The 25,098-nt window shown below is 45.7% G+C and overlaps 1 protein-coding gene and 1 long non-coding RNA gene across 2 annotated transcripts; both read right to left on the reverse strand.

The window, feature by feature from the left end:
- Nucleotides 1-1,197: 1,197 nt before the first annotated feature.
- LOC122934771 (gastrula zinc finger protein XlCGF26.1-like) lies at nucleotides 1,198-21,985 on the reverse strand. The gene is made up of 5 exons (XM_044290466.1): nucleotides 21,949-21,985; nucleotides 21,742-21,865; nucleotides 20,985-21,082; nucleotides 4,841-4,898; nucleotides 1,198-3,733 (listed from the first exon to the last, which is right to left on the reverse strand). The coding sequence occupies exons 2-5, from the start codon at nucleotides 21,824-21,826 to the stop codon at nucleotides 2,220-2,222; spliced, it is 1,755 nt and encodes a 584-aa protein (XP_044146401.1). The 5' UTR covers nucleotides 21,827-21,865; nucleotides 21,949-21,985; the 3' UTR covers nucleotides 1,198-2,219.
- Nucleotides 21,986-22,056: 71 nt separating this feature from the next.
- LOC122934841 lies at nucleotides 22,057-24,164 on the reverse strand. The gene is made up of 3 exons (XR_006388696.1): nucleotides 24,081-24,164; nucleotides 22,229-22,373; nucleotides 22,057-22,116 (listed from the first exon to the last, which is right to left on the reverse strand). It is a non-coding gene; the product is annotated as an uncharacterized LOC122934841 (long non-coding RNA).
- Between the last annotated feature and the right edge of the window lie 934 nt (nucleotides 24,165-25,098).

Genomic DNA, 25,098 nt, shown 5'->3' on the forward strand with positions numbered 1-25,098 from the left:
GATTTTGCATACGGGTCTACTAAAGAGCCATAAAATAAGTACCTGAGTGGTGAACCAGAGAGCCCCAACGCACGTTTCGCGTAAGCTTCTTCAGGGGGGAGGAGTGTGTAATACAGGAGATGTAGCGCAGGTAATGTCGCTGTCACCAGCGGCGAAAAAAATTACACTGAATGTTACAGATATTTAGGATGCACAAACGTTATACAGATGTAGCGCAGGTAATGCTGCTGTCACCAGCCGCCAAACAATGTCCCAGATATTTAGGATGCGCAAATGTAACACAACAGATGTAGCAGAGGTTGTGTCACTGTCAGCAGCGGCCAAACATTTGCACGCAATTTAGCACAGGTTGCACTAATAATATACACTCACCTAAAGAATTATTAGGAACACCATACTAATACGGTGTTGGACCCCCTTTTGCCTTCAGAACTGCCTTAATTCTACGTGGCATTGATTCAACAAGGTGATGGGATAGGGTAGCATCTTGCAGTTGATGGAGATTTGAGGGATGCACATCCAGGGCACGAAGCTCCCGTTCCACCACATCCCAAAGATGCTCCATTTGGTTTAGATCTGGTGACTGTGGGGCCATTTTAGTACAGTGAACTCATTGTCATGTTCAAGAAACCATTTTTCCAGTCTTCAACAGTCCAATTTTGGTAAACTCGTGCAAATTGTAGCCTCTTTTTCCTATTTGTAGTGGAGATGAGTGGTACCCGGTGGGGTCTTCTGCTGTTGTAGCCCATCCGCCTCAAGGTTGTGCGTGTTGTGGCTTCACAAATGCTTTGCTGCAGACCTCGGTTGTAACGAGTGGTTATTTCAGTCAACGTTGCTCTTCTCTCCTCTGACCTCTAGCATCAACAAGACATTTTCGCCCACAGGACTGCCGCATACTGGATGTTTTTCCCTTTTCATACCATTCTTTGTAAACCCTAGAAATGGTTGTGCGTGAAAATCCCAGTAACTGAGCAGATTGTGAAATACTCAGACCGGCCCATCTGGCACCAACAACCATGCCACGCTCAAAATCACCTTTCTTTCCCATTCTGACATTCAGTTTGGAGTTCAGGAGATTGTCTTGACCAGGACCACAACCCTACATGCATTGAAGCAACTGCCATGTGATTGGTTGACTAGAGAATCGCATTAATGAGAAATAGAACAGGTGTTCCTAATAATTCTTTAAGTGAGTGTATATTGCAGCCAGATAAAACAATAGTCCTTAAAATTACTTTTGGGTCTCTAACACCTTTCAACACTAAACCCTACCTAAAAAAAAAAAAAAATCCTGTCCCTGCGCTATATGTTCCTTGTGCTGCAGCTTGCTCTAAGACTGAGCCAAACCACGTATCATCGGGTGCGAAGCGTTCCGGAAAGCCAATCCCTGTAATGCCAGTAACCAACATGGCTACAGCATTACAGTGAGCGCCAATACTTCCCTGCATGTTTATTGGCTGAGTAGCTGCTCTGCCTTCTTTTTACATTACTCCTCCTCAGCCTCTTCCTTGGCCCGCCCCGCAAATCCCTTGCATCATCCACAGGACCGGACGATATTGTGCGCAGTGTCGGCCTCCTGTTTGCTTCTAGACCGCCCCCTAGTCACTGGTTTCACTCCGGTATGCCGGCGGTGCACTGCACACACGAGGGATATTGGCCGGTCCTATGGATGACGCAAGGGACTTGCAGGGCGGGCCAAGGAAGAAGCTGGGGAGGAGTAATGTAAAAAGAAGGCAGAGCAGCCTGGGCTCCAACACACCGAATGCCGCCCCTGGGCACTTGCGACCCCTCATTTACATATGGATTAAACTGCGTTTTTCCTGCTGGTGTAAGTCAGAAGAAAATTACAAAGGTACCATTTGAATCATGGATAGATGTGCTAGAGAGCCATGTAAGTGGTGTATAACGTCATATTTTGGTGACAGACTCCCTTTAAGTTATACAGAAGACAAGATTAGGCAGCAGGTCCCACAATGAAGCTCCACATCTCTCACATGTCTTACAATCTGAACATTACAATGGCTTCTTTTGTAAGTGAATTCTCTGATGTTTAGCAAGACTTGATTTCTGAATAAACGACTTCCCACTTTTATAACGTGAAAATGTCTTCTCTTCTGTGTGAGTTCTCTGATGTGTAACAAGATTTCCTTTTTGACTAAAGCAGTTTCCACATTCAAGACATGAAAATGGCTTCTCTCCTAAGTGGGTTCTTAGATGTTTCACAAGATTTGATTTCTGGATAAAATGTTTCCCGCATTCTGAGGATAAAATGGATTCTCTCTTGTGTGACTTCTTAGATGTTTTATAAGCAATGATTTCACACCAAAACACTTCCCACATTCAGAACACAAAAATGGCTTCTCTCCTGTGTGAGTTTTCTGATGGGCAACAAGATTTGATTTCTGACCAAAACATTTCCCGCATTCAAGACATGAAAATGGCTTTTCCCCTGTGTGACTTCTTAGATGTTTGTTAAGAATTGATCTCACCCTAAAACACTTCCCACATTCAGGACACATAAATGGCTTCTCTCCTGTGTGAGTTTTCTGATGGGCAACAAGATTTGATTTCTGACTAAAGCACTTTCCACATTCAAGACATGAAAATGGCTTCTCCCCTGTATGAGTTCTCTGATGCCGAAAAAAACATGTTTGACTGTTAAAGCATTTATGACATTGTGAACAGGAAAATGGCTTCTCCTCTAAGTGGACTCTTTCCTGTTCTACAACATGTGATTTCTGGCTAAAAGGTTTCACAGATTCTAAAGCTGAAAATGGCTTCTCTACTGTATGACTTCTTAGATGTTCTAAAAGCATTGATTTCACACCAAAATACTTACCACATTCAAGACACATACATGACTTTTCCCGTGAGTGAGTTCTCTGATGTCTAACAAGATTTGATCTCTGACTAAAACATTTCCCACATTCTGTACATAAAAAAGGCTTCTCCCCTGTGTGAATTCTTTGATGTTGCATAAGCAATGACTTCACATCAAAACACTTCCCACATTCAGAACACACAAATGGTTTCTCTCCTGTGTGAGTTCTCTGATGTGTAACAAGATTTGATTTCCGACTAAAGCATTTCCCGCATTCAACACATGAAAATGGCTTCTCCCCTGTGTGAGTTCTCTGATGCCGAAAAAAATTTGATTGACTGTTGAAGCATTTCCCGCATTCAACACATGAAAATGGCTTCTCCCCTGTGTGAGTTTTCTTATGTCTACAAAGATCTGATTTCTGTCTAAAACTTTTCCCACAATCTGAACACGGAAATGGCTTCAATCTTTTGTGAGCTCTCCGATGATAAAGAAGAGATGATTGCTGATGAAAACCTTTCCCACATTCAGGACATGAATATGGCTTGTCTCCTGTGTGAGTTCTCTGATGTTTAACAAGAATAGATGTCATGCTAAAAGATTTTCCACATTCTGAGCATGAAAATGATTTGCTATCTCTGTGATTTCTCTTATGCAAAAAAAGATTAGATTTCTTTTTTAAATTTTTCTCACAAGAAAAAACTTTCCCACATTTCTGTTTAGTTCTTGTTTTACCAATCAGCTTAAATGAAGGTTTTTTGTGACCAGCGGTTTCAGTGGCTAGATCTCTGCTGAGAAGGACTGAGGGTACATTAGGAGTTATTAAATCATCTTGTGTGGTATTGTTATCTTCTGCTTCATGATGGGAAGATAAATGGAGATGTCCATAGGAGTCGCTCATCCCGTCTTCCACTGGAAAAAAAAACTAAATTGTATTAGTTTCCCAGCTTTATTGAGACAATTGCAAGCCAGGAAATGTGATCACTACCATCTTCAATAACCTGTAGAATCCCCTGCATAAACACACTGATGTAAACTTTTCCCCACCACATATTGGTGCAACGTGTCATTCTAAAACCACTGGTTGACTTGTTTCAGGATTGAGGGATCTCCTATCACTGGCGATCCCTTTGCCCTTTTTGTCAGAAATAGGTGAGGCTCATCTATTCTCAGACCCAGGATTCCTTCAGGATCAAGATCTAACTCCTGTGATCTTGGCTGCCTGGCCCTCCTTGGCAACTTCCTTCTTAGCTGGATCTCATCACCAGAAATTCTTTGGCCTCCTTGCATCTGGAAAACTGCCCCCCCCCTCTTTCCCATTCATCTGCTACCCTTCTGGGCTTCCTGCAACATCTCCTGTGATGCTGGCCTGTACTGATCAAGGCATTGTTTAGTAAAAGTACTTTACACGTTTACTTTTTTTGCAGAGCCGCCCTCTTGTCTAAGAGGTTCACCTATTTTAAATTGCATTTGATGGGTCTTACAAGTACTTTCATCTCAGCAGGTTTGGTTTGGTTTTATCAGTTTTTACCAGCTAATTTGCAAGTGTCCTCCTCCCCTTATTTCTCTTATCATCATTAGATGCCTTCACTTTTCCAGTTATTATTTCAATGGCTATTTACCCTTCATCTTTAGGACCAAGCCCTAATCTGACTGAATGCTCACATCCTGTACTACTGATCTCCCCTGCAAGGTGGGAACCTGTCTGCGAGGGAATATGGACAACCGGAGCACTCTGACTCGAGAAGGACCCCATGGGTCCACATACCACAGGTTCTTTCATATTATGTGACCATTATACTGAATCAGCATTTAACTTCCAATAATTTTTGTGTTTGTGATTTTATCTGTTCACATTGTGTCACATTTTACCGGTGCCAATGACGATGATGGGGTATTATGGCATTAAATTAATTATATCTTTAATGATCATGAAGAGGCGGTTTCTCTGAACTTCCTATCAATTAGCCTATTAGCAAAGACATTTACAATCAAAAAAGATTGATGAAAGGCTCTTACCATTCACAGACACTGAGATGGGTTTTTCATTTTCACTCGTCGTTTCACCAGAACTTTCCTGCAAGATGAAAGACATGAGAAAAATATACCCCGCTGCTAGTTTTTCTTATGTCCAGGTGAAAATGAAACACTTCTACAAGACATGAATTAGAGATAAGTGAATTTCTTGAAATTAGTTTCGGGTCTAATTCGAGCGAAGCACTCCAAGAATTCAATTTGGATCCGAATCGATTCTACTTCAAATACAAGTTCTCTAATTGGCCTGAAACCTGGCATACCACACTCTAAGATCTCCTAGGACTCATATTTTTTTCTCTTTTGTTTCTTTTATATTTTTTTTCTCTCCCTTCCCCCTTTTAGGCCCTTTAATATTAAATAATATCAGAATGACACTGATATCTATAGCTCTGGGTAAATGCATTATTGACTGTGTTAAAAAACAGCCTGTTTAAAAAGACAGTCTGCCGTTACATGCGTTATGCTTTTTAAAATTAAAAACATTCCAATAATTGTCCCATATTGGAGGCAGATGCCTTCCCAAAAATTATCCCTTATTTGGAGCAGCAGTGCAATGAGAAACCTCAAAAAAAGGCAGGCAATGTGTAGCCATTTAGGGGTAGTAGTAATGGCACCAAGCGGAGCAGCAGCTGCAGTACAGTATGGAACACCATGAACAGGCAGGCAGTCACATCACTGGCTGATCATAAATAGCCAGCAATGGCAGATCTATGCATTGTCATCTGCTGGAAATGTATGAAAGTGCCTGAATTATTTTGACAAAGCTAAAGTTTTGCAAACTCGTAGGACAAAATAGCAAACTTGGCCATTTCCAGCCACTGTTCCAATCTGCATTCCCAGAAGTCCATAGCATCTGGAAGCAGGGTGTGTGCCAGATAAAGGGCATAGTCCAGGTACAACTGAACCTAGCTGTTCAGACAGTGCATGTCCTTTTACTGATGTGCATCAGGTTGGAGCAGAAGCTTCTACTACTTGTTGTAGCAGAGACAGCGGGAGAGTGTGGACTAAAATGTTGGTGAAGGAATGGAACTGCACTGCAATTTCCACAACTAAGTGGTACGGCAGCAACTGCACTGCCAGCAACTTGGCCACGTGGGAGTTCGGCTTGAACATAAGCTAATTGCTGTTTGCAAATAGTCTTCCCATGGCCGCAAATTCTGTTATCTACAGTCATGTGAAAAAATTAGGACACCCGTTGAAAGCATGTGGTTTTTTGTAACATTTTTAATAAAAGGTTATTTCATCTCCGTTTCAACAATACAGAGAGATTAAAGTAATCCGACTAAACAAAGAAAACTGAAGAAAAGTCTTTTCAAGATCTTCTGTAAATGTCATTCTACAAAAATGCCTATTCTAACTGAGGAAAAAGATAGGACACCCTCACATGTATTCCCTCTTAAATTGGCTCAGATCTCACACAGGTATATCACACCAGGTGCACATAATTAGTAGATCGTTACTCTGCATGTTGAATGAGGCTTGCCCTATTTAAACCTCAGACATTTAGTTTGGTGTGCTCCTGACTGTTGAAGTGAGAGTGAGCACCATGGTGAGAGCAAAAGAGCTGTCAGAGGACTTCAGAAAAAAGATTGTAGCAGCCTATGAGTCTGGGAAGGGATTTAAAAAGATCTCAAAAGATTTTGAAATCAGCCATTCCACTGTCCGGAAGATAGTCTACAAGTGGAGGGCTTTCAAAACAACTGCCAACATGCCCAGGACTGGTCGCCCCAGCAAGTTCACCCCAAGAGCAGACCGCAAGATCCTAAAAGAGGTCTCCAAAAACCCTAAAGTGTCATCTCGAGAACTACAGCAGGCTCTGGCTACTGTTGATGTAGAAGTACATGCCTCTACAATCAGAAAGAGACTGTACAAGTTTAACTTGCATGGGAGGTGTGCAAGGAGGAAACCTTTGCTTTCCAAGAGAAACATCGAGGCCAGACTGACATTTGCCAAAGATAAAGTTGACAAAGACCAGGACTTCTGGAATAATGTTCTTTGGACAGATGAGTCCAAAATTGAATTATTTGGACACAACAGCAGAGGACATGTTTGGCGTAAACCAAACACAGCATTCCAAGAAAAGAACCTCATACCAACTGTGAAGCATGGAGGTGGAAGTGTCATGGTTTGGGGCTGCTTTGCTGCAGCAGGACCTGGTCAGCTCACCATCATAGAATCCACGATGAATTCTACTGTGTATCAGAAGGTGCTTGAAGAACATGTGAGACCATCAGTTAGAAAATTAAAGCTGAAGCGGAACTGGACCATGCAACATGACAATGACCCAAAACATACTAGTAAATCAACCAAAGATTGGCTGAAAAAGAAGAAACGGAGAGTCCTGGAATGGCCAAGTCAAAGTCCAGATTTGAATCCCATTGAGATGCTGTGGGGTGACTTGAAAAGGGCTGTACGTGCAAGAAACCCCTCAAACATCTCACAGCTGAAAAAGTTCTGCATTGAGGAGTGGGGTAAAATTTCCTCAGACCGATGTCGAAGACTGGTAGATGGCTACAAGAACCGTCTCACTGCAGTTATTTCAGCCAAAGGAGGTAACACTCGCTATTAGGGGCAAGGGTGTCCTATCTTTTTCCTCAGTTAGAATAGGCATTTTTGCAGAATGACATTTACAGAAGATCTTGAAAAGACTTTTCTTCAGTTTTCTTTGTTTAGTCGGATTACTTTAATCTCTCTGTATTGTTGAAACGGAGATGAAATAACCTTTTATTAAAAATGTTACAAAAAACCACATGCTTTCAAAGGGTGTCCTAATTTTTTCACATGACTGTATGTCTCATGATGGAATCGAAGACAAGGAGAAGAAGCTGATGATGATAATGCCACTGTACTGCTTGGGGATGTGGCCTGTTTGTCACAAAGAAGACTGGGAGAAGGAGGACAGACTTTATTGAATGCTGGGCAGTTCTATTTTCCCACTGGATTTAGTGATGCCGTCTCATGTGCTGCAATAGAGCTCTGTTGCCAATGCTTGTGTTTGAATGTCAATGACATATTTTAATCCTGCAGATCAGTTTTGTGTGTTGGCCTTGTGGAGAAAAACAGCCAAACATGAGTTACTCGCACAGAGCTAGCAGCAGCCAAACTTGTTTTCAGTAGCATCACCAGTTCCCGAGCTCATCAAAATAGAAGTATATCTGGCCCTGGCAGTTTTTGAGGTTTTGGCCACTCTTTGCCACTCATTGCCTCAATTTTTTATTGCTGCCACGCCATCACCCTTCTCCTCTGGTGCTGCCTCCTCCTCAGCACACTAATCTGGTTACCATGTCCTGTCCAACACACAATCATCATTATCATAGTCCCAACCTTCACGGTCACTTTTACAGAAAGTTATATGTCATCGTGGGATCCTTGGCCCTCCACCGATTCCCTGCTCTGGGTTTGTCCCAAGTCACACCGTCGCTACTATTGTTGTTACCGTCACCACTGTGGGTTCAAATGCCACTACTACTACTACCACCACCACCACCACAGCTATGCATTGGGTCCTCTTTCTCTGCTTGAACCTCTTTCTCATGGCAGTCCTAACTCTGGCACTTCTCACACAAGTCATTAACAGGAAGACTATTTGGATTATCTTCCACAGCACATGGAGTTTTGTTGCCTCTTATTAAACAAGAAGGTCCCTCATTAGAAGAGCGCAATTAGGAGACATAGATGATGAAAAGCTTCTCTGGCGCCACAAGGAGGAGAGCAGGAGGAATGCTGTGACTCTTGGCTCAATGGCACATTGTCAGACTCAGAGGTGAAAATTGACATCAGCCTGCTGTGACTGAGAGGAGGAGTGAGCCATCCAATCCACAATCTCATCCTATCTTTGTCCTCTATAATAATCTGTCACCTACTGGAAGCAAGGGAGAACTGTGGTCTGCTACTACTACTACTAGTAGACGGGCGGCTGGTGCTGCTAATGCTGTTTGCACTACTACAGCCAGCCACATTCTGAATCATAGATAACGAGGCGCGGGTAGTGGAAGTGCTCATTAGTACAGAAGGCCCCGGGAGTGGGAAGTATGGTGCTAAGTATTACATACCGCACCCTGGTCCTCTTCTCCCGGCATCAGCTCTGCATTCTGTTCTGACACAGGTTTCAGGATACAGTGTGCGGCACGCGATATGACCTGACACTGACATCAGGACACAGTGCAGCGCCAGTGCCCGGATACAGTGCTGAACTAAGAGCGGTGGTACCTGGAGGAGGAGAGGTGAGGTATTTTTGTCTGGTCTGAGGTCTGCATTTAGGGGACCAAGAGGTGAGGTGGGAGATATAGGTGTGACAGGGGTCTGCATTATTCAGGAATCTGATATACGGTCTGTATAAATTTGGGTTCTGATTTGGGGTCTGTATAAGTATGGGATGTGTACTAATTGTGGGGTCTGATTTGGGGTCTGTATTAATTTCAGGATCTGTCTGGAGGTATGCATTAGTTTTGGGGTTGCCCAATCATGTAAAATATATATTTTAAAAATTAACCCCTCCATCACTCCGTGTGCTGTCCGCATCCGTTGCTCCGTTCCGAGGCCCCCCCACCCAAAAAATATAGCATGTCCTATTCTTGTCTGTTTTGCGGACAAGAATAGGCATGTCTACAATGTGCCGCCCGTTCCGCAAATTGCGGAAGGCACACTGGTGGCTTCCGTTTTTAGCGGATCTGCGGTTTGCGGACCGCAAAAAACAGCACGGTTGTGTGCATGTAGCCTAATAGTAACAGTGAACCCATCATGTACCTCATATAATGCGCTACATGGTGTTAATGATAATGTCTCTTACTATCATTGTGAGGCACATGGCGGCACAAACTGATAAAGTATATTAATATACAGTACAGACCAAAAGTTTGGACACACCTTCTCATTCAAAGAGTTTTCTTTATTTTCATGACTATGAAAATTGTAGATTCACACTGAAGGCATCAAAACTATGAATTATCACATGTGGAATTATATACATAACAAAAAAGTGTAAAACAGCTGAAAATATGTCATATTCTAGGTTCTTCAAAGTAGCCACCTTTTGCTTTGATTACTGCTTTGCACACTCTTGGCATTCTCTTGATGAGCTTCAAGAGGTAGTCACCTGAAATGGTTTTCACTTCACAGGTGTGCCCTGTCTGGTTTAATAAGTGGGATTTCTTGCCTTATAAATGGGGTTGGGACCATCAGTTGCGTTGTGGAGAAGTCAGGTGGATACACAGCTGATAGTCCTACTGAATAGACTGTTAGAATTTGTATTATGGCAAGAAAAAAGCAGCTAAGTAAAGAAAAACGAGTGGCCATCATTACTTTAAGAAATGAAGGTCAGTCAGTCCGGAAAATTGGGAACCCTTTGAAAGTGTCCCCAAGTGCAGTCACAAAAACCATCAAGCACTACAAAGAAACTGGCTCACATGCGGACCGCCCCAGGAAAGGAAGACCAAGAGTCACCTCTGCTGCGGAGGATAAGTTCATCCGAGTCACCAGCCTCAGAAATCGCAGGTTAACAGCAGCTCAGATTAGAGACCAGGTCAATGCCACACAGAGTTCTAGCAGCAGACACATCTCTAGAACAACTGTTAAGAGGAGACTGTGTGAATCAGGTCTTCATGGTAGAATATCTGCTGGGAAACCACTGCTAAGGACAGGCAACAAGCAGAAGAGACTTGTTTGGGCTAAAGAACACAAGGAATGGACATTAGACCAGTGGAAATCTGTGCTTTGGTCTGATGAGTCCAAATTTAAGATCTTTGGTTCCAACCACCGTGTCTTTGTGCGACGCAGAAAAGGTGAACGGATGGACTCTACATGCCTGGTTCCCACCGTGAAGCATGGAGGAGGAGGTGTGATGGTGTGGGGGTGCTTTGCTGGTGACACTGTTGGGGATTTATTCAAAATTGAAGGCATACTGAACCAGCATGGCTACCACAGCATCTTGCAGCGGCATGCTATTCCATCCGGTTTGCGTTTAGTTGGACCATTTATTTTTCAACAGGACAATGATCCCAAACACACCTCCAGGCTGTGTAAGGGCTATTTGACCATGAAGGAGAGTGATGGGGTGCTGCGCCAGATGACCTGGCCTCCACAGTCACCGGACCTGAACCCAATCGAGATTGGTTTGGAGTGAGCTGGACCGCAGAGTGAAGGCAAAAGGGCCAACAAGTGCTAAGCATCTCTGGGAACTCCTTCAAGACTGTTGGAAGACCATTTCAGGTGACTACCTCTTGAAGCTCATCAAGAGAATGCCAAGAGTGTGCAAAGCAGTAATCAAAGCAAAAGGTGGCTACTTTGAAGAACCTAGAATATGACATATTTTCAGTTGTTTCCCACTTTTTTGTTATGTATATAATTCCACATGTGTTAATTCATAGTTTTGATGCCTTCAGTGTGAATCTACAATTTTCATAGTCATGAAAATAAAGAAAACTCTTTGAAAGAGAAGGTGTGTCCAAACTTTTGGTCTGTACTGTATAATTATATATAGGCTATAATAAATGATAGACACATTGGGTATCGCCGTAACAACCTGCTCTATAAAAATATCACATGATATGCCCCCTCAGGTAAATGCTGTAAAAAAAAAAAGTAAAATAAAAGAACTATTCCAAAACAGCATTTTTTGTGACCCTGCATCACAAAAAGTGTAATACCAAGTGACAAAAAAGTCATATGTACCCCAAAATGGTACCAATCAAACCGTCATCTCATCCTGCAAAAAATGTCCTTACTAAGACAATCGCCAAAAACATATGGCTCTCAGAACATGGCAACACAAAAACAAGATTTTATGCTATGCAAAAATGCTTACAATGTGTAAATCTTAATAAAAATTTACACATTAGTTATCACAGCGTCTATACCAACCTGCTCTATAAAATTATCACATGATATACTCTGTCAGGTGAACGCTGTAAAAATAAAATAAAAACTATGCCAGAACAGTCATTTTTTGCCACCTCGCTTTACAAAATGCATAATATCCAGTAATCAAAAAGTCATATATACCCCAAAATGGTACCAATGAAAATGTCACCTCATCCCACAAAAAATGAACCCCCACACAAGACAATCACTCAAAAAATGAAAACCAATGGCCTCCGTAAACCAATCTATCAAAATCTGTGCTGCAAAAACCATGTGGCGCTCCTTCCTTTCTGAGTCCTGCCATGTGCCCCCACAGCAGTTTACCACCACATATGGGGCGTTGCCGTATTCAAGAGGAAATGGGTAACACATTATGGGATGCTTTTTCTCCTGTTACCCCTTGTGAAAATTAAAAATGTTAGGATAAGCAATATTTTATTGGAAGAAATGAAACTTGTCATTTTCACAGCCAAGGGTTTCCAAAATCTTCCTCCAAAAACCATATGGCGCACCTCCAGGAAAGAAACTGAAGCTGCCGCACATTAGTTCCCATGGAGCTCCTGCCTGTGGCACGGCTCCACAGGAATACATTGAAATTCTCATACACTAAGGAATGTTAATGCATTGGAGTGTATGAGAGAAAAAAAATCTTATGATTGCTTTTTAAAGTTCCCTATGGGAACTATAAAATAGTGTAAAAAAATGTTTTAAAGAATAAAAAAATTCAAATCACTCCCCTTTTTCCACATACTCTAATTAAAAATGTTGTTGTTGTTTTAAAACTCTTTTTATTGTTTTTTAGCCAATAAAGTAAATATAATGACTGTTTGATACAAGAGACACATATCCGTTCAGCTAATTAAAAATGTAAACAATAAAAAAAATATACTTCATGGGTTTTGCCCCGTGAGAAAACTATAAAATAAAATTTTCCCATTAGGAAAATGGCGATCTGGAAAAAAAAAATTCAAAATGCCCGATTTGCTGTTTTTGATTGCTTCACCTCCTACAAAAAGTCTTACACACCCCAGAATGCCCTGCAAAAAATTATCCCTCAAACAGCTCTGTACGCATAACTACAAAAATGTTATAGAGATAAGAATATGGCGATGAATAGAAAAACTTTTTTTTAAGGGTTTTTGTTAGTATTAAAATGTAAGCAAAACTAAACATATGTTGTATCTCCGTAATCTTACTGACCTGGAGAATGAAAGTAACAGATCAGTTTTATGGTATAAGGAATGCCGTAAAAACAAAAAAACTCATAAAACTGTTGTGGAATTGCGTTTTTCCCCAATTTCACCCCATTTTAAAAAAAAAAATCCTGCTTCCCACTACATCCTATGCATTAATAAATGGTGGAATTACAAAGTACAAAAACCAAGCCCTCATATGCTCATGTAAACTGAAAAAAAAAAAAATAATAATTTGCCCCAGAAAGGTGGGAACTGAAAAATGAAAACGCAAAAACAAAAAAAAAAAAAAACAGAATATGGCTGAAAGGGTTAATGCTGCAAATTTTAGTTCTTTACAACCTATAAAACGTTGTGCATAATAATTTTACCATTTTTAATTTGCAAGTTGTACTTTCTAGTGGCACTATTTAATATTACATATCATATAGTGGGAAGCTAAAAAAAAAATTATGGAAGCACTAATTAGTACAGGAGGAGCAGGGAGCGGTGAATACAGCTCTCCCCGTGCTAGCTCTGTACTCCCCGCTTCCTGGTCTTCTTCTGCAGGCTCTGCGCGCTGTGCTGTGACCTGCGCACAGCGTGAGGATGTCGGTGTACTTTGTGACCTCGCGCTGTGCAACGTCAGGTCACAGCACAGCAGGAAGAGCACTGAATCTCAGGAGGGGCGTCCGGAACAAGAGAGGCGAGTTGATTATTTTTTTTGTCTGATCTGAGGACTGATTAACTTGGAGGTTTTATTAACATAGGGGTCTGATCTGAGGTGTGAATGGGTGTGTTAGTAACATGGTGTCTGATTAAAAAAAATATTTTTATTCTTATTTTCCGCCTCTATAACATACTGTAGGTGCGTCTTATATGATGAATACGGTATACAGTTCTTTTAGCTTTTTAATACTGAAAGTTTTTTTAAAACTGTGGCAAAAAAAACCTTTTCTTTTCATCTCCATATTCTGGCCCCCATGACATTTTCAGTTATGTCTACGGAGCTGTGTAAGAGATCATTTTTTGCGGGACGATCTGTAGTTTTTATTGATACCATTTTGTGGTGTGTTTTTTTCCATTACACGATTCGCTGTAAGGGATCAATATTTTTAGCATTTATTATTACGGGTGTTTTTTAGACGCATGATGCCTATGAGGTCTATATTTCTGGTTATTTACTTTTATTTTAATTTTGGGTTAAATTTTAGTATTTTATTTTTCTACCAAATCAGTTTTTATTCAATTTTACAAAGAACAAACACAATATACTAATGCAAACAAAATACACTGTGATCATCCAGCACGATTGTAGACATTATGGGTACTACGGCACATCAGATTGTATAACAACGTGTCATTGATTGACACCTTAATATAAAAACCAGTCAGTTACCTAAGCAATAAAAATACAGGTATGTAGCAGTTGATATACCAGAACATATACACACATAGCCCCATATGCTATATATTGTCACATGCCATGCCAGCATAAAGGGGGAGGGTAGTAGAGAAAAAAAAGGGATGAACGGGGGGGGGGGGGCAGGGATATAAAGTGAAAAGAGTACAAAAATAATTAATAGGCTTTTAGCATATTGCTGTGCTGCCAGGGGCCCCATGTACCCATGAAAGAATCGTGTCTATGGGCCTGCCAGCTAGTCAGCTCCTCCATGATGTACCTTCTGTAGCCATTGATGCTCAGTCGGTGGATAAGGTTGCAGCCATAGCAGGAAAATTAAACACTTGGCCGCGGTTAAGAGCCGTGTTACCAAGGAATGTTTAGAGGGTTAAAAATGTTGCGAAGGTTGAGCCCTGCTGTAAGGGCAAAATCTGAAGGGCCCAAAGCTCGCATGTGTGCCTGAACCAATATTCAAAAGGAGCTGACCAGTGGGCAGTACCACCATATATGACTTAGCATGCCCACTAAATTTCTTATTTTTGGGCCCCCCAACATGCAATCAATAGATTGCCTTTTATATTAAGTATTGGAATTTCAGCCATTACAGAATATAAAGATCAGTATATTACAATACATGCTGCCACCTGCATCAGAATATACAAGTAATAGTCCTAAAAGCCTTCTACAGCCTCTGGCCTATTACTGCTATGGGACGCCTTCCCTTATTTCAGCCAGGGAAAAGTGTTCCTGCCCAGAAAGTGCGTGTTTCTGGGGTTTCTTACCCTCAGACACCGCGGTCACATTTGAACACAGCATCTGAGGGGATTAATGTCTGTGAACGGCATTATCACTGATCATAGACATTAGCCCCGTATGTCTGCTGTATGGAACTGTAAGCACCCGGCGGCTAAGGAACTTGTTCCGGAGCAGACACCATCTTTAGAGACCCGACATCCGCAGATATCAGGTAAGGGTTAAAGGGGACAGTTTAGGGGCCATTTTGTTGTTGACAAGTTCCATTTAATTACAATTAATACAATCTTTGATGACACCAGAAACCATTTGCAAACAACAATAACATGAAATACAGAGGACAGTATACTCCACTGCTGCTGGGGGAGGTCAGTAGACGGAGCGTACAGTATACTCCACTGCTGCTGGGGGGGTCAGTAGATGGAGAGTACAGTATACTCCACTGCTGCTGGGGGGGTCAGTAGATGGAGAGTACAGTATACTCCACTGCTGCTGGGGGAGGTCAGTAGATGGAGAGTACAGTATACTCCACTGCTGCTGGGGGAGGTCAGTAGACGGAGAGTACAGTATACTCCACTGCTGCTGGAGGAGGTCAGTAGACGGAGAGTACAGTATACTCCACTGCTGCTGGGGGAGGTCAGTAGACGGAGCGTACAGTATACTCCACTGCTGCTGGGGGAGGTCAGTAGATGGAGAGTACAGTATACTCCACTGCTGCTGGGGGAGGTCAGTAGATGGAGCGTACAGTATACTCCACTGCTGCTGGGGGAGGTCGTAGATGGAGAGTACAGTATACTCCACTGCTGCTGGGGGAGGTCAGTAGATGGAGAGTACAGTATACTCCACTGCTGCTGGGGGAGGTCAGTAGATCGGAGAGTACAGTATACTCCACTGCTGCTGGGGGGAGGTCAGTAGACGGAGAGTACAGTATACTCCACTGCTGCTGGGGGAGGTCAGTAGATGGAGAGTACAGTATACTCCACTGCTGCTGGGGGAGGTCAGTAGATGGAGAGTACAGTATACTCCACTGCTGGGGGGGGTCAGTAGATGGAGCGTACAGTATACTCCACTGCTGCTGGGGGAGGTCAGTAGATGGAGCGTACAGTATACTCCACTGCTGCTGGGGGAGGTCAGTAGATGCAGCGTACAGTATACTCCCACTGCTGCTGGGGGAGGTCAGTAGATGGAGAGTACAGTATACTCCACTGCTGCTGGGGGAGGTCAGTAGATGGAGAGTACAGTATACTCCACTGCTGGGGGGGGTCAGTAGATGGAGCGTACAGTATACTCCACTGCTGCTGGGGGAGGTCAGTAGATGGAGAGTACAGTATACTCCACTGCTGCTGGGGGGTCGTAGGGAGCGTACAGTATACTCCACTGCTGCTGGGGAGGTCAGTAGATGCGTACAGTATACTCCACTGCTGCTGGGGGAGGTCAGTAGATGGAGAGTACAGTATACTCCACTGCTGCTGGGGGAGGTCAGTAGATGGAGAGTACAGTATACTCCACTGCTGCTGGGGGAGGTCAGTAGATGGAGAGTACAGTATACTCCACTGCTGCTGGGGGAGGTCAGTAGATGGAGAGTACAGTATACTCCACTGCTGCTGGGGGAGGTCAGTAGATGGAGAGTACAGTATACTCCACTGCTGCTGGGGGAGGTCAGTAGATGGAGAGTACAGTATACTCCACTGCTGCTGGGGAGGTCAGTAGATGGAGAGTACAGTATACTCCACTGCTGCTGGGGGGAGGTCAGTAGATGGAGAGTACAGTATACTCCACTGCTGCTGGGGGAGGTCAGTAGATGGAGAGTACAGTATACTCCACTGCTGCTGGGGGGCGGTCAGTAGATGGAGCGTACAGTATACTCCACTGCTGCTGGGGGAGGTCAGTAGATGGAGAGTACAGTATACTCCACTGCTGCTGGGGGAGGTCAGTAGACGGAGAGTACAGTATACTCCACTGCTGCTGGGGGAGGTCAGTAGATGCAGAGTACAGTATACTCCACTGCTGCTGGGGGAGGTCAGTAGATGGAGAGTACAGTATACTCCACTGCTGCTGGGGGAGGTCAGTAGATGGAGAGTACAGTATACTCCACTGCTGCTGGGGGGGAGGTCAGTAGATGGAGAGTACAGTATACTCCACTGCTGCTGGGGGGGGAGGTCAGTAGATGGAGAGTACAGTATACTCCACTGCTGCTGGGGGGGAGGTCAGTAGACTGGAGAGTACAGTATACTCCACTGCTGCTGGGGGAGGTCAGTAGATGGAGAGTACAGTATACTCCACTGCTGCTGGGGGAGGTCAGTAGATGGAGAGTACAGTATACTCCACTGCTGCTGGAGGAGGTCAGTAGATGGAGAGTACAGTATACTCCACTGCTGCTGGGGGAGGTCAGTAGATGGAGAGTACAGTATACTCCACTGCTGCTGGGGGGGTCAGTAGATGGAGCGTACAGTATACTCCACTGCTGCTGGGGGAGGTCAGTAGATGGAGAGTACAGTATACTCCACTGCTGCTGGGGGAGGTCAGTAGATGGAGAGTACAGTATACTCCACTGCTGCTGGGGGAGGTCAGTAGATGGAGAGTACAGTATACTCCACTGCTGCTGGGGGAGGTCAGTAGATGGAGAGTACAGTATACTCCACTGCTGCTGGGGGAGGTCAGTAGATGGAGCGTACAGTATACTCCACTGCTGCTGGGGGAGGTCAGTAGATGGAGAGTACAGTATACTCCACTGCTGCTGGAGGAGGTCAGTAGATGGAGAGTACAGTATACTCCACTGCTGCTGGGGGAGGTGGAGCGTACAGTATACTCCACTGCTGCTGGGGGAGGTCAGTAGATGGAGAGTACAGTATACTCCACTGCTGCTGGGGGAGGTCAGTAGATGGAGAGTACAGTATACTCCACTGCTGCTGGGGAGGTCAGTAGACGGAGAGTACAGTATACTCCACTGCTGCTGGAGGAGGTCAGTAGATGGAGAGTACAGTATACTCCACTGCTGCTGGGGAGGTCAGTAGATGGAGAGTACAGTATACTCCACTGCTGGCTGGGGGAGGTCAGTAGATGGAGAGTACAGTATACTCCACTGCTGCTGGGGGAGGTCAGTAGACTGGAGAGTACAGTATACATCCACTGCTGCTGGGGGAGGTCAGTAGATGGAGAGTACAGTATACTCCACTGCTGCTGGGGGAGGTCAGTAGACGGAGAGTACAGTATACTCCACTGCTGCTGGGGGAGGTCAGTAGACTGGAGAGTACAGTATACTCCACTGCTGCTGGGGAGGCAGTAGATGGAGAGTACAGTATACTCCACTGCTGCTGGGGGAGGTCAGTAGATGGAGAGTACAGTATACTCCACTGCTGCTGGGGGAGGTCAGTAGACGGAGAGTACAGTATACTCCACTGCTGCTGGGGGAGGTCAGTAGATGGAGAGTACAGTATACTCCACTGCTGCTGGGGGAGGTCAGTAGATGGAGAGTACAGTATACTCCACTGCTGCTGGGGGAGGTCAGTAGATGGAGAGTACAGTATACTCCACTGCTGCTGGGGGAGGTACGTAGATGCAGAGTACAGTATACTCCACTGCTGCTGGGGGAGGTCAGTAGACGGAGAGTACAGTATACTCCACTGCTGCTGGGGGAGGTCAGTAGATGGAGAGTACAGTATACTCCACTGCTGCTGGGGGAGGTCAGTAGATGGAGAGTACAGTATACTCCACTGCTGGGGGGGGGTCAGTAGATGGAGCGTACAGTATACTCCACTGCTGCTGGGGGAGGTCAGTAGATGGAGCGTACAGTATACTCCACTGCTGCTGGGGGAGGTCAGTAGATGCAGCGTACAGTATACTCCACTGCTGCTGGGGGAGGTCAGTAGATGGAGAGTACAGTATACTCCACTGCTGCTGGGGGAGGTCAGTAGATGGAGAGTACAGTATACTCCACTGCTGGGGGGGGTCAGTAGATGGAGCGTACAGTATACTCCACTGCTGCTGGGGGAGGTCAGTAGATGGAGAGTACAGTATACTCCACTGCTGCTGGGGGGGTCAGTAGATGGAGCGTACAGTATACTCCACTGCTGCTGGGGGAGGTCAGTAGATGCAGCGTACAGTATACTCCACTGCTGCTGGGGGAGGTCAGTAGATGGAGAGTACAGTATACTCCACTGCTGCTGGGGGAGGTCAGTAGATGGAGAGTACAGTATACTCCACTGCTGCTGGGGGAGGTCAGTAGATGGAGAGTACAGTATACTCCACTGCTGCTGGAGGAGGTCAGTAGATGGAGAGTACAGTATATCCACTGCTGCTGGGGGAGGTCAGTAGATGGAGAGTACAGTATACTCCACTGCTGCTGGGGGAGGTCAGTAGATGGAGAGTACAGTATACTCCACTGCTGCTGGGGGAGGTCAGTAGATGGAGCGTACAGTATACTCCACTGCTGCTGGGGGAGGTCAGTAGATGGAGAGTACAGTATACTCCACTGCTGCTGGGGGGGTCAGTAGACGGAGAGTACAGTATACTCCACTGCTGCTGGGGGAGGTCATTAGACGGAGAGTACAGTATACTCCACTGCTGCTGGGGAGGTCAGTAGATGGCAGAGTACAGTATACTCCACTGCTGCTGGGGGAGGTCAGTAGATGGAGAGTACAGTATACTCCACTGCTGCTGGGGGAGGTCAGTAGATGGAGAGTACAGTATACTCCACTGCTGCTGGGGGGAGGTCAGTAGATGGAGAGTACAGTATACTCCACTGCTGCTGGGGGAGGTCAGTAGATGGAGAGTACAGTATACTCCACTGCTGCTGGGGGGAGGTCAGTAGATGGAGAGTACAGTATACTCCACTGCTGCTGGGGGAGGTCAGTAGATGGAGAGTACAGTATACTCCACTGCTGCTGGGGGAGGTCAGTAGATGGAGAGTACAGTATACTCCACTGCTGCTGGAGGAGGTCAGTAGATGGAGAGTACAGTATACTCCACTGCTGCTGGGGGAGGTCAGTAGATGGAGAGTACAGTATACTCCACTGCTGCTGGGGGGGTCAGTAGATGGAGCGTACAGTATACTCCACTGCTGCTGGGGGAGGTCAGTAGATGGAGAGTACAGTATACTCCACTGCTGCTGGGGGAGGTCAGTAGATGGAGAGTACAGTATACTCCACTGCTGCTGGGGGAGGTCAGTAGATGGAGAGTACAGTATACTCCACTGCTGCTGGGGGAGGTCAGTAGATGGAGAGTACAGTATACTCCACTGCTGCTGGGGGAGGTCAGTAGATGGAGCGTACAGTATACTCCACTGCTGCTGGGGGAGGTCAGTAGATGGAGAGTACAGTATACTCCACTGCTGCTGGAGGAGGTCAGTAGATGGAGCGTACAGTATACTCCACTGCTGCTGGGGGAGGTCAGTAGATGGAGCGTACAGTATACTCCACTGCTGCTGGGGGAGGTCAGTAGATGGAGAGTACAGTATACTCCACTGCTGCTGGGGGAGGTCAGTAGACGGAGAGTACAGTATACTCCACTGCTGCTGGAGGAGGTCAGTAGATGGAGAGTACAGTATACTCCACTGCTGCTGGGGGAGGTCAGTAGATGGAGAGTACAGTATACTCCACTGCTGGGGGGGGTCAGTAGATGGAGAGTACAGTATACTCCACTGCTGCTGGGGGAGGTCAGTAGACGGAGAGTACAGTATACACCACTGCTGCTGGAGGAGGTCAGTAGATGGAGCGTACAGTATACTCCACTGCTGCTGGGGGAGGTCAGTAGACGGAGAGTACAGTATACTCCACTGCTGCTGGGGGAGGTCAGTAGACGGACAGTACAGTATACTCCACTGCTGCTGGGCGAGGTCAGTAGATGGAGAGTACAGTATACTCCACTGCTGCTGGGGGAGGTCAGTAGAAAGCTCCATTACATCCGTCTATAGAGGATTTGTAGAAACCTCAGCTTCACCTACCTGATGATCCAGTGGGATATTTGGTTTCTCCTCTGGACAGTCCTGGGAATACTGAGGACTGGGACATCTCTCTGGTGCATTTCTCTGACTGGATCCATCTGTAGGAAAAAGACACAGTAACTAAACACATTGTCTATATCCAATGATGAGTGAATCTGTGATGCCGGCCGGTCCGTGGCTGCTGACATCTCCTTGTTCCTTGAAGGCCGTTGGAGCTCTTACCCAACTCCCTGCTCCGGTGGTCCATACCTGTTGACATTTCATTGTTCTGTCCACAGTGTGCTGATCTGTAGCCAGCTCTTGGCCTTCAGTGGCTTTGTCCGCCTGTAGGGCATGTGCTTCCTCTGTTTCTTAAAGGGCCAGCATGTGTGGCCCTAATCTGTTCCGTCTATGGCTATTCCCTGGGTTATTTAAGGCACCCTCCCTGTGGAATGGAGCCTGAGTAAGAGGTTCTAGTTGCTAGTTTCCTACCAAGGAGCTCCACTCTTGAGTTCAGTTGCACATTTACCCACCTCTGCCTGTTAACTGGATTTAACCAACTGCTGCCTGACCTGACCTCTGCCTTTTCCTAGTATTGACCGTGTGTTGCCTACTCTGATCTTTGCACTGTGACTACTACCAAAGGTAGCGGCCTGGTGGTTCCCCTGCAAGTGTTCCTTTAGCAATAGCCCCAGCCAAATCTGTGGCACAGCACATCTACATCCGCACTCTGATTCAAAACTGTTCCCCTCTCCAGTCATGGAAGGTCTCGTCTTACCCGGCGATGTGAGGGACTGGTGATTCTCCATCATGATGTCCTTGTACAGATCCTTGTGTCCTTCTAAATACTCCCACTCCTCCATGGAGAAATAGACAGCGACATCCTGACACCTTATAGGAACCTGACAACACAAGGACACAGTCATTACCAGACCCCTCCCTTGGCGTTATTGTATAATGTCCCAGCATTCCCAGCAGCGCTCACCTCTCCGCTCAGCAGCTCAGTGATCCTGGTGGTAAGTTCTAGGATCTTCTGCTCATGTATCAGGGAATGAGGTGGAGGCTCGGTGATGGGGCTCTGGGTCCTGCTCCATCCTCCTGACACACGGGGTGTCACACACTCACCAGACGACTTCTTCACTACTGTGTAATCCTGTGTATGGGGAGACGCCGATCACTACAGAGATTCTAAGAATCCTTCACCTTTCCAGACATTTCCCTGGTTTATTACTAGAGATAAGAGTGATGTCATGTGAGACTCTCACCTCTCCAGTTATCAAGGAGATGATCTCCAGGGTGAGGTCTAATATCCTTGCAGCCATGAGGTCTCTGTCCTTCTCCATCCTTGGTGGGTCATTGATGGAAAGGACCATTGGCTCTAAAAAGAAGAGAGTCCTGAACCTAAGAAACCTGAGGGAAAGAAGGAGGATTTGGAGCAAAATCACATCTTACATGAACTAAAGTGTCTCAAAAATTAGGAATGACAAAAGTCTACCAATATTGTACAACGGAGGTGACTTAGCTATTGAGGCGTCTTATACATACCAGACTGTATGTATTTGCTTGAGGGAGTGGCATCTTCAAGTGTGAATGCGCACCTATATTATCTTGGGAGTAGCATTCCTCTGCACTTTTGCCCCCCTCCCCTATCCAATAAAGCGCCTTGATTAGGTGGTACATATGGCTGTGCTTGCTCCTCCTCCCATTGGTTGCTTGATGCACATGGAGGTGACTAGGAGCAGCACACCATATGTGCGGCGTCTGCGCTCCTGACCATAGAAGCCCAATGGCTTAGGTAGGTTTAGCGTAGGACCCGCCTGACCAGAGACCACCTTGGCGCTTTTTTGAAAATGTCTTTATTAACCCTTTCCTTGAGTGGAGTGGGCTCTACAGCAACAGAGCGCCTGCTGTTTCTTAAAGCAGCCACCCGCGGCTAATGTCTCAGATGCCGTGGTCAAACCTGCGCTAGAAACCGAAAGCGCACCCTTCAGATGATGCTCGGAGTCTGCTGCACCCTGTTTCCTATGGAGCTTGTAATAGGGCTCCATAGGAAACTAGTAAAATCATCATAGACTTCAATTCTAATCTAATGACAATACAATAATGAGGGGCACTAAGGGGACAGCACTATTGTGAGGGGGCACTACTAAGGGGACAGCACTATTGTGAGGGGGCACTACTAAGGGGACAGGACTATTGTGAGGGGGCACTAAGGGGACAGCACTATTGTGAGGGGGCACTAAGGGGACAGCACTATTGCGAGGGGCACTATTAAGGGGACAGCACTATTGCGAGGGGGCACTAAGGGGACAGCACTATTGTGAGGGGGCACTAAGGGGACAGCACTATTGTGAGGGGGCACTAAGGGGACAGCACTATTGTGAGGGGGCACTAAGGGGACAGCACTATTGTGAGGGGGCACTAAGAGGACAGCACTATTGTGAGGGGGCACTAAGGGGACAGCACTATTGTGAGGGGGCACTAAGGGGACAGCACTATTGCGAGGGGCACTATTAAGGGGACAGCACTATTGCGAGGGGCACTACTAAGGGGACAGCACTATTGTGAGGGGGCACTACTAAGGGGACAGCACTATTGTGAGGGGGCACTAAGGGGACAGCACTATTGTGAGGGGGCACTAAGGGGACAGCACTATTGTGAGGGGCACTACTAAGGGGACAGCACTATTGCGAGGGGCACTATTAAGGGGACAGCACTATTGTGAGGGGCACTACTAAGGGGACAGCACTATTGTGGGGGACACTACTAAGGGGACAGCACTATTGTGAGGGGCACTACTAAGGGGACAGCACTATTGTGAGGGGGCACTACTAAGGGGACAGAACTATTGTGAGGGGGCACTAAGGGGACAGCACTATTGTGAGGGGGCACTACTAAGGGGACATGATGGAAGACCCCTCTAATCCAGGAGAACAGCCCCTCTTACAGGGGTCTCCTAATATTCCAGGGGGAGAGCAGACATGTCTGAGGAGAACTCCCCTCCTGTGAGCAGAGACTCTCTATGGCCGGTGCTGCCCCCTGCTGGCTGGACCTGCTATATATCACCTATAGAACCGCTCCATTCTAATAAACCCAGAACCAAGTCCAATAACTGACCTGCAGATCTCACCTCCTGGGGCTGCAGGACCTGCGATGACGTCACACTGGTCACATGACAGGAAGTGCTGCACAGTGAAAAACAAACACTGCTTTACTCCTCCCCTCATGTGACTGATCACATGACCATGACATCATCAGAGGTCCTGTAGTCACTAGGATATAATATGAGTAGTGTCTTTACTCTGTGAGCTGTAAGGACCTTCAGACGTCACAGGATCACGTCATTGCTGCTCACAGTAAAGTACAATTCTCCCCCATTTATCACATTGATGTAAAGGAAAACTGTCTTAGTTGTCCATAGCAACCAGTCAGATTCCACCTTTCCTTTTACACAGCTGCTTTAGAAAATGAAAGGTGCAATCTGATTGGTTGCTATGGGTAACTAGGCCAGTTGTGCTTTACACCAGTTTGGTAAATGCCCCCATAGTTTCTGATACAGGGATATCATTTACTTCTAAATTCTGGAGGTCCCTCTGCGAGTTGTTAAAGGTCATACCGACCAACTTTGAAAAAGCCCAAAGAGGGACTTCATTTTTCACACTAAGCCGCACCTCTAACTCATGCCCAAATCCTGCCCAGTCCTCTTTGTGCCGCCACACAATATAATGCTGGCCTTAGTGTTCACTTCACAGTAGTTACGCCATCTAATTCCCTCACACAGTAGTGATGCTCCCTTATTGCCCCCACAGAGTAGTAATAAAATAATTCACCCCTGAGCCCTGTTCCCCGGTGTATACAGCACCCACGCTCTCCCCAGCAGCGCGCGCTATGACTCCATGGTGCCTGCTGAGCACTAGAGCGCAGGGACCGGGAAATCCTCCTCATCCCCCGGCCTCTGTGGTCTGATATTCATCGCTGAAGACGCAATGAGAGCGCCGGCAGTTGAATGTTGGAGCAGGGAGCGGATGTCTCCTGCGTCTCCATTGCACTCCATGCGTCCTAAGGACACCGAGACAGTGGAGAGCAGGACCTTCCACAGTTACCGCAGGACGGCCACAGATATCAGGAATTGTCC

Source organism: Bufo gargarizans, chromosome 4 (genome assembly GCF_014858855.1).
Source record: "Bufo gargarizans isolate SCDJY-AF-19 chromosome 4, ASM1485885v1, whole genome shotgun sequence".
NCBI classification, from domain to species: Eukaryota; Metazoa; Chordata; class Amphibia; order Anura; family Bufonidae; genus Bufo; species Bufo gargarizans.

Bases quoted from the DNA above. Each gene is read 5' to 3' on its own strand.
- LOC122934771 (XM_044290466.1), bottom strand. From the start codon at position 21,826: ATGGAGGAGTGGGAGTATTTAGAAGGACACAAGGATCTGTACAAGGAC. The intron at 21,083-21,741 runs GTAAGACGAGAC...TTTTTCCTACAG, and splicing joins CCAGTCCCTCACATCGCCGG to ATGGATCCAGTCAGAGAAAT. The intron at 3,734-4,840 runs GTAAGAGCCTTT...TTTTTTTTCCAG, and splicing joins CATCTCAGTGTCTGTGAATG to TGGAAGACGGGATGAGCGAC.